Here is a 10,205-nt window from a genome sequence, read left to right on the forward strand (position 1 = left end):
TTCTAGGTAGAATTTGGGGGGGCAAATATCCAGGAGGTTCTACTTTAGCAAAGGTCCCCCATCTGTGGATGGATTCCTCTATCACGTTTAAAGTGAATTTACCTGTCAAAGAAAGGTAGAACTCTGTAAAACTTCCTTTCCTAGCTCCATAAGTGGAGTATTATGAGCGGCAAGGTCTTCTCACCAGAACGGCAAGATGATTATGCAGTGAATTAGACTGAAGTATAGTAATACTGTTGTTGTTCAGTCACTAAGTCATGTCCGGCTCTTTGTGACCCCATGGATCGTCCCCCCATCCTCCACTGTCTCCTGTAGTTTGCCAAAGTTTATGTTCATTGCGTTGATGATGCTATCTAATCATGGCACTATCTAATCATTTTATCATCTCATCCTCATCCTCCCTTTCTCCTTTTGCCTTCAATCTTTCCCAACATCAGGGTCTTTTCCAATGAGAGGAATATTGAAAGTATTCAACTATGGATTATCCCAGGAATTAGGGTCAGAAAGTTAGTGGAACATAATATGTATGTTCTTATCTTGTTAACTGGTTATGCAAGGCCTTTGTTGTATGTTGCTCATCCTTTTAATTATATTTTTTGTTTTGTTCTATAGAGTTTTATCATACTGGGTTTTTTTTCCTTCTGTCTTGATGGCCAGCCTCCCAGAGTTATTTATTTAAGAAGGGCGCCCTGTACATTTTCTAAATAAAGAAATGAAGTGAAGAACAACATGTCCTTGTTTAAGTGGCATCCATCTTGTTAATTTAACATCTTCAGTGACCTTGTATTTTAACTGAGCTGATGAGGAATCCAGACATGAAGACTCACACAATTGCTAGCCAAAACAGCCCTCTATGATATTGGTTTTCCTTTCTGGGTCTCTGTAGCTGAGCCAGCAGTTTCACCTACATTTCTCCTTTCTTCAGAAAACAACAACGTTATTTCTACTGAGGTCTGTGGCCAGTCTCTACCACGGGACTATTTGCATTTGCTTAAGACAATGTTTTCCAACCTTGCTAACTAGAAGATGCATGGATTTCAATTCCCAGAATTTCCCAGTCAGCTGGCTGGGGAATTCTGGGAGCTGAAGTCCACATATTTTCCAGTTAAGAGACACTGGCTTATGAGGTAATGCATGCTTAGTAGAAAGGTTCAATTTCTTCTCAGATCTACCAGTTATTTATTGGGCAGAATTGACTACAGAAACCAACAAGAAAATGAAGATAGCTAAGCAGACAATATAATAAAAACCCATTATGAGCCACGGTGGCACAGTGGTTAGAGTGCAGTACTGCAGGCTACTTCTGCTGAGTGCCGGCTGCCTGCAATTTGGCAGTTCAAATCTCACCAGGCTCAAAGTTGACTCAGCCTTCTATCCTTCCAAGGTGGGTAAAATGAGGACCCAGATTGTTGGGGGCAATAGGCTGACTCTGTAAACTGCTTAGAGAGGGCTGTAAAGCACTGTGAAGCAGTATATAAGTCTAAGTGCTATTGCTATTTATTATTTTTCCAATAAGGCTTTTAAGGAGAGCATTACTCGGGAGGGTTTGCTCCCAGGATCCATAACAAAAAGGGTATAGTTTTTAAGGGGAAAAAAAGATTTTATCCATGAAGTGTTTTGGCAGGAAAACAGTTTTTTAATGGCATGAGTTTTGAGCAGTGTATGTTGGTGGAAAGTCTTGGTATGGATAGAATAAATAATAGGAATAAAGATAGCAGGTAACCCTTAAGGCTGTTTGTCAGCACTGTAATGTGCTGTTGCTTGTTTCATTCCATTTTTGTAAATAAGCAACACACACACATATCCCTCATCCATTCAGTTCATCTGGGTTTGCATGGGAGACAGACGCACAACTGATTTTCTTTTATTTTCTGCTGTTTAATCCGTGGAGTTATGACAGAATGAATCCAAACAACTCATCACATGGAGTGATATGTGTTCCTTCTTCACCACTGACTGAAGACCTCCAGCAATGAAGTGGGAAGGAAAAGATGGCTCTATCTGGTTCCCTTCACTACTGCACCCCCTACCCTATCTGAAACTGTGTGTGTGTGTGTGTGTGTGTGTGTATGAGAGAGAGAGAGAGAGAGAGAAAGAGGGAGAGGGAGAGGGAAAGAGAGAGATCCTTTTGATTGACAGCATCAGAATTGGTGGTGGAAAAGCTGCACAAAAGAGGAACAATAGAGAAGTCCTCTTTCTCTGGTGATGACTACCATGGATGGACACTACTATAATATTTCCAGGCTGAAATCTGTCCTCTAATTTGGCTACCCTCCTTTGAAAATGTCTATGTGGATTCTCAATCATCCAGGTTATGGTTGTCCCAAAGGTGCTTTTTCCAAAAGGCAACTGGACTTTCCTGGTTTTTTCCTAGAAAACATTTCACTTCTCATCCAAGAAGCTTCTTTGGTTCTGACTGAATAGTGGGAAACTTTTGTTTTTCTGGCGCATTCACAAGATGCATTTTTATTTATGTTATGTTATGTTATGTTATGTTATGTTATGTTATGTTATGTTATGTTATGTTATGTTATGTTATGTTATGTTATGTTATGTTAATCTTGATGCAGTGGTATTAAAATACAGTGCATGTTTTTTTTTTTCTTTTGACCCTAATTAATTGCAATTTTTTTGTTTTATTTGCTGGTTTATGACTGGATTAAAAACTGAATGATTGAAGCTTGAGCTCAGGTTGCTCCAAGGATGAAAATTAGCAATTCCCCTCTCACCATTCGCTGCAGGCCCAATCACCATCCATTTGCCATTTTTAGAAACTGTAATCAATGCCAAAACATATTTAGTGCCTTTGCTCATAGGATGCTGAACTCTTTGTCCTAATTTTGTTCATTCACTACTGCAGCTGTTATAGCTGTTGCTATTACGGTTTGTTGCACAGTCAGCCAGATGTTTAGACTGAATTTGGCATTTTTATCTACCTATTGAGTCCTCCCCAAGGACCCACGATAGCGAAATGTTGCTGTTTGATATTGGTGTTCAAAGGTATTGTGGCAGGATGTAAGCTGTTATAAGTAAAGCTGTCTTTTGTAATTGACTGATGGTGATTTTGTCAATGTCACTGACGGTGTTCAAGAGGCTCTCCAGTTATTTTGGGATTTTGTTTTGTTCATTTGCTATTGCAGTTGTTGTAGTGGTTGGAACACAGGCTAACTCACTGCTCACTGACAGGAGTTTGATTCTGACCTGCTCAAGGTTGACTCAGCCTTCCATTCTTCTGAGGTCAGTAAAATGAGGACCCAGATTGTTGGGGGCAATGTGCTGACTCTGTAAACTGTTTAGAGAGGGCTGTAAAGCACTGTGAAGCAGTATATAAGTCTAAGTGCCATTGCTATTGCTGCTGTTGCTGCTATTATCATTATTATTCAGGTTCTAACACCAGCACGGTCCCCTTTCTCTTTCAAGGGAGCCAGATGACAGTGACTCAACCACTTCCCACATCCTCTTTCCATCCCATAGCTATGGCTATATCTGTGGTCCTCTGGCCATTGAGCTGCTGGAAAACGATGTGTTGGAGGAAGATGAGGATCCCAACATGGTGGAAGGTCCCTGTTCATCCACCAAATTCTTCCACAGTTCCTGCCAAACCCCATCGTCCAGCCTGAGTGAAGACGAGGCCTCCCTGGGAGGCTCCCTGGTGAATGGCTGGGGATCTGTTTCAGAGGACAATGGCCCCAGCACTCGCTGCAGCCTGGTCAGCTCTTCAGATGGTTCCTTCCTATTGGATGCCAACTTTGCTCAAGCCCTGGCAGTGGCAGTGGACAGTTTCTGCTTTGGGCTGACAAAGAAGGAGGTTGACAGGCCTCTGACAGGTAATGGCATGTGGCCCTTCCCTTCATCACATTGGATGGAACCCCAAACTATGTTTGGATGTTATCTGTGCTCCATTAAAGGACAAGAGAAATATACCTTCCTTTCACTGCAAAGACAATGAGTCTATGGAGAAAGCCTCTTTGATCATCTGGGATTCCAGCACAGTTCCAGTTCCGGTCCATCTGGGCAATCTGGTCTACCCAAATATGGGACGGAGCATACTGCTTCTACTTTTGCCTTTCAGCCTCGATCCGGGGGCCTTCGCAGGCAGTCGCTTTTGCGAAAAACTATTTTTGTGTTGAATTTATATTTACTGACAAAGAAATAAAGGGAAACTATTATAGATCTATTTCAAGCTATTTAACTCTCATCAGTTAGCAATACCCTTCTGGGATTTGAACCCAGGCTAATTTAGCTTTTAATTTTACACTAATATTATCCTAATATTGTGTGCCTGAGAAACAAACTTCTGTTTCCTATTTTAATCCCAGTAGGTTTAAGAATGACGTTTCTACTTCTCTTGGTGACATTTGTAAACTGACATTATTGTTGGAGGTGGGGGAGAATGCTTCTCTAGGGCGCTTTGCTATTAACCATCCTCCAAGACTCTGAGGTTCCCTATATCTAAAACAAAGAAAAAAAATCTGCAACCCCCCCCCCCAAAAAAAAACTCTAGGAAGAGACCATTAATAATAATGGTTGTTTTTTTTTTTTTCTTCATTTTTTAAAATGAAGGTATGGAAAACCAGGGTGGTAAATTGACCATTGAAAACCAGGTTTCATTTCTAGTCCATTTCATTACTAAGCGTGAGAATAACAAATTCTAGTCATAAGAAATTCACTGACATTCTCTTTTCCTTTGAAAGAAATGTCAAAAGCAAGCTCACTTTCATCTAATGGATGAGAACCAGTAGAAAACATTTTCGGATGTTTTCTGCATGGCATTCATTTATCCCCCCCCCAAAGAAGTTAAAAGTACTAGAAAACAAGAGCAGAATGAAGAATTGGAGAAAAGCTTGATAGGAGGGCACTTACTTTGCATCCAGAGGGATCTGAGAAAAATCTCCTGCCTGAAACTCTGAAGAATCATTACCTGTCAGGCACAACAATATTAGGATAAAGGAACCCAGTTAAAAACAAGTGTTCTGTTTTCCTGCCCAGCATGAATCATTGAGGCTAGATTATGAACAGATATAGCAAGGCAAATGATTTTTCTTGTGCTATAAAAGCTGAAGATTTGCAACTTGTGGAGAAGTAAAACATTCCAATGCACTTTAGTTTGCTTCAGTTCAATAACATTGACATCCTTACCAGTTGTTGCAACACCATTCATTGTTAGTTAACTTGGTGGCCAAGATGTTGGCAGGTGAAACCAGGGCCTCCCCCCCCCCCCCGTGAGTTGAAAAATCCTACGAGTGTAGGAGTAGAATCAGCATGCTCCCTTGACCTCCTGAAGGATGGTCTCTGGGGCAATGAAATCCAGATACTGAATTTCAGGGTTTTGTGTGTGTGCTCCAGAAAAAACAGAATGTTTGATTTATATGGTATCTTCTGTTCAGGTTTGAGCACTTCCATTCAATCTCTGTTCCTGATAATAATGTAGGTAGCCAGGAAAGCAGAACTTGATTTATCACTGCAGTAATTCTCTGTTGCTGTTAGAATAAGGATTTTGCTTTGGGCTTTCCCCGCCCCCTTCTCCTTCTATACATTTTGAGAGAGCTAAACATGCCAAAACTGATGGCACAAGCAAGGAAGCAAATAAATAAAATAAATAAATATGGGGGCAAATTCAGAAAAAGGAGAAGAAGGAGCAAAAAAGGCTTCCAGACACAATTATGCAGTCCTGGAACAAAACAGCCAGATGGCTGCTCTTATGCTCCTTTCCTCAAAGGCAAAGACGAGATTTCCACCTTCTCTAATTGATTCCTTTGAAGCTTTCCCAAGCTCTGTCAGTTACTCAGCCAGATCCCCCTTTGTCATCCAGACTTAAGCTGCTTGATCCTTACGGCTCTCTCTATCTCACAACCAGATTCCTGTATTTTGTGTTCCCGTCCCTGCAGTGGAAAACACAAAGGGATTTAGGATCAGGGCATCTTGAAATTTCCAGGGGGAAAATGAGGGGTTTCAGCCTTTGAATGTCTCTTCTTTATCCAGGACCACTTTACATAAAGCATCCAGACTGGATCGCCTGAAATAGCAGCATTTCCAGAAGACATTAGATCACTTTATTCTTCAATCCATTACAATTGCTGGGGTTCCATTTTAGTCTCTTTTGCCTTGTTGCCTCCATATGTAACTTGAGAAATAACTGGGCAAATATTAAGTTAACTTTCCCTAAAATCACCTTTCCCTGAATACACAAACGTGCATACTTTTTTCCCTACTGGGCCAAGAATTGTACTGCAAATTGCAGAAAAGTGCACCATTATCTGCCCATCTATATATTAACAATGGATTGGTTCACATGTTTACACACAGCGCAAACAAAGGAAAATGAAAAAATAATAATAATACATGATGGCATCCAATTGGTTTTCAGCTGCAGCCATCAGTGGAATGGAAACATGAACTGAAAGCCTCGGGCATCTGTAATTTGCTAGCTATAAATTAATTGTGACTTGAATTTTACCCTGTTGATCATTTCCTTGAAATGCACACATATATCCACTTGGAATCCATTATAGATACTCAAGGTACTTTGCAGTTGTGGTTGTTTTTTTCTCTTCTGCCTTTTTGCCGGCATAAATTTATGTTCTGCATGAAACGCTCCTTAGAAACAGAGGAACTATTTGTGGTCCCAAAATATTCCATATATTTAGCTCTTCCCCCATTCCAGGAATTATTCTAAGAATCCTAGTCAACCTTGTAAATTAGTTAGAGGGTTCTAAAGCATCTCTGCCTGGGAATGTTGGGATTTGAAGTCCTGGATTGTTGAAGACTAAACAAAATAGTGCCTATTTCTGTACAGACCATGTGTTTCCCCTGGGTGCACTTATGCAGACAGTTGAAGCTTCGCCTGAGCTATAATGGGCCATTATAGTTATTTGTTGCTTTTATGTCCTCCAGAAGCTCAAGGTGGTGGACATACTAATTTTGCACTTCCAATAACCCAGGGAAGCTGCCTGAGCTGAGAGATAGCAGAATGTTCTCAATCAATCCATAAGCTTCATGATGGAGAGAGGATTTGGCTCTCTCGGTCCTAATCCAAATGACATGGCTTGATATCACAGTTCTCACACTACATTGGGGGTTCTTGAAAGTTCCACTTCTTATCTTCTGGTGCATAGGTGGTGAACATGTGCCTGTTCTCTTCTCCCCTGCAGATTTTTTGCCTCCTGTATCTCCTCTGGATGGTCTTCTGCATCCTCAGGCTCTCATGAAGAGCTCAGAAGAAGTGCAACAGAGGCTTGGATCGCAGCCCCTTCCTGTGTGGGAATGGAGCACTGATTGGGTGGATGAGATGGAAGCCAAGTATATGCAACCAGCTGAGGGCTGGGAGGCTGCTGTTAAGCCAGGGAAAGTCAGGATAGCTGCACCAGAAGAAGCCCAGCTGGTCCCTACTTCTATCCAACAGGGAATGAATGACAAGTGTTGTTGCTCCAAAGTGGAGGGCCACCTACCAGGAATCCTAAAGTAGTAGCTGTCCTGCTTTGGTTGGAGTTTGGTGTTTGGAATTTGATGAATTTTGAATTCTTTTTCAGTGCTAGGAGTCTAATTCAGGAAAGCCATGGTCCCTATCAATCATCTGTAGAAATGGACAACTCGTCAACTTTCATCTTTTTAGAAAAGGGAAAATGCTTATCTTCTTTCCATCCTATTTTTGATTTGATTTTTAGAAGAAACCAGACTCAATTTTCACCTATCTTCCCTGGGCAAATTCAATAGGCCCAGGTAGCATTTCTTGGTGTGGAAAAGAATAAGTTGTACCTGTCTACTCTCAAAATTGAGGAACTGGTCAGAAAGCAACTCTGATTCCGGGCTGAAGTCACTTGGATTTGGACTAGGACTTTAAAATGGTACATGTTTTCTTTTGCATTCTGACGGGGGCTAAAGACATGGTGTCCAGGTCAGAATGCAGATAGGGAAATATCAGTTGGATTGACTAGGCAAATATTATTTTAAGACCAAGATTTCTGGTCAGTTGAAGCTCAAGGCCCAGGAAAAGGAGATTCTAAATCCAGAAAAAGTAGGGTGTGCTTAGGTCTCTATCCTAAGGTTTAGATAACAAATAGCAGAAGTTGCTTTTTTTTTAACTTTATCGCTACGTTATTTATAGGATGGGGCACCTAGCAAATGTTCTTCAAGTGGTCAGTGTGACATGGGAGGTTTTTGAAGCTTCAAAAACCTTTTTAGATAAAAGGATGATGGCTGTTGAGGTTTCAAACTCATGCCAAGCTGTGACTTAGCAAGCTGCTGTACCTGTCAACCTCCCCCCACCATTTCGTCTGTTGCAAAAGGCACATGAGCTTGGTTGGTCAGGTGCAACAGGCTCATCTTACCTGACCCATTTCTGCCATGTTGCACTTGGGACCCACTGAAATAGGTTACTCTGAACAATGTTTTATTCATTATTATTCCCAGTGGTTTTGTTTTCTTTGTTTTGGGTAGTTTTGCTCAAAGTCATCTGATTTTGAAGGAGGGAACTTCACTTTTCCTGTCCCTTCTGCTTGTGTGAGTCTCTGTGAGTCCAAATAACCAAAGACTCAATGAATGTCACCCCGAACCTGCAGCCCTAGGCTGCTTCAAGTTTTAACAAACGGAGAGGGAGGAGGGAAGAAAGACCTATTGATTTCCAATGCTGCAACTGACTGATGGGAGCCTTTCAACCTCCCACACCTTTGCGCCTCAGTGAGCAGGCAAGAGAGATTCAATTAGTTGAATGCCTTGTCTGATGGAAATATCTAGCCCGGCCTTTGCTCTCTGCCACACTCACTTTGGATCAGAGCTTTATTTGGCATTAGAAGGATGGCTGCTTTTCAGCTGCATTCTAGCATTCCGTAAAATAGAGTTGAAGGATGCTTTATAGACCAGAGCAAATGACTCATCCATAGGCACTGAAGAGCCCACCTGGATAGAGCCAGAGACCATTTGGTCCAACATTTTGGGTCCCACAGTGGCCAGCCAGATCAATTCAAGAGCCTAGCAAGCGTCAACAAGAGGAAAATTGCTCACTTCTACTGTTACTCCCCAATAGATGGTGTTTAAGATCTGCTTCTTTTGAGTTAGTAAGCATCCATTAAGTCCAATAACTTTTGGTAGCCCTTCAATGAAATGAACTTGGCAATGGCCATCACTGCAGCCCATGGTAATGAATTCTGTAATTCAGTCTTGTTTTGAATGTAGACATGATTTCAGAAGCAACTTTGTGGGGCCCAGTATCTCTCACAAAGGAGGCATTAGATAACCTTGTTTGTTCATGCAGTGAAATGACTGGGTTATTAGTAAAGAACATTTCTAATAATACTATTATCAGTGTAAGAAGGGTAGTAGCTCAGTAATAAAGCATATACTCTGTGTGTCAGTGATCCAGATTTCAGGTGTTCGTGTGGGATTGAGGAAGACTCCCATTGAAGCTTTGGTGAGCTGCTTCCAATTATTATAAACCAGGATTTTCAATCCTCTCCAAATGTACTGAGAGTACAACTCTCTTAAGATTTGGTAATAATGATGTCAATTCTTTCTTTTTGCCCAAATTATTTTTGTGTGAATCCTGGATTTTGATCTTGACATGCATGTTGGATACCACCAGTAAAAAAAATACAGAAATTGAAAAGTGTTTGTTCCCATTTCTATACTAAAGCAACCACTCTTTTCATTTGCTCTGTTGTAAATCTTGAACATGCATCTTCTGATGTTCCAGGTAGAATGATTCAAAGGTCTGATCCATCTATTCCTGACATGATGCTGCTGCTGGAAAAAGCTATGGTGTTACCGAGAGCAGAAAAGCCTTGGCCAATTAAAATGCTGTCAACTTTTAAAGACTGTCCCTTTTCATGACAATCAAAAGGATGCCTCCTCTCTTGAACTGAACCATTTCAATGTTCAAGGTTGTGAAGTTTTATTCTTGCTTAGCTGAGAAATGATGCATTTCTAAGCGGTAGATCCTATTGATCAACAGATGCCAGATCAATCTATAATAACCCTACTGGAGATAAATAGATTTTGTCTGCATTTCAGCCAAGTTCCAAGATCCATTACTTGGATTATTATAGGACTCTTTCTTCCATTGGTATATCAGGGAGCTGGAATAATAAAAAAAAGTTTTTTAGCTTTTCAGATTTGTCCCATCCCATCTCCAAATCCATTAATAGTGAAAGTTGTTGTTATTATTATCTCTTTTATTCATTAAACATGAAACTCAGTCAACTGAACATTTA

At 40.9% G+C, this 10,205-nt stretch overlaps 1 protein-coding gene across 1 annotated transcript in view; it reads left to right on the forward strand.

Moving 5' to 3' along the window:
• The window catches only part of ROBO4 (roundabout guidance receptor 4), a 59,570-nt gene extending 51,981 nt beyond the window's left edge, over window positions 1-7,589 (forward strand). The window contains exons 18-19 of the mRNA XM_070952498.1: window positions 3,421-3,827; window positions 7,152-7,589. Of these exons, the coding sequence (XP_070808599.1) occupies window positions 3,421-3,827; window positions 7,152-7,465 (721 nt within the window). The 3' untranslated portion in view covers window positions 7,466-7,589. The remainder of the gene's footprint in view (window positions 1-3,420; window positions 3,828-7,151) is intronic.
• The last annotated feature ends 2,616 nt before the right edge of the window (window positions 7,590-10,205 follow it).

Source organism: Pituophis catenifer, unplaced genomic scaffold, assembly GCF_029215685.1.
Source record: "Pituophis catenifer annectens isolate HBS135680 unplaced genomic scaffold, rPitCat1.0.hap2 SCAF_12, whole genome shotgun sequence".
Taxonomy (NCBI): domain Eukaryota; kingdom Metazoa; phylum Chordata; class Lepidosauria; order Squamata; family Colubridae; genus Pituophis; species Pituophis catenifer.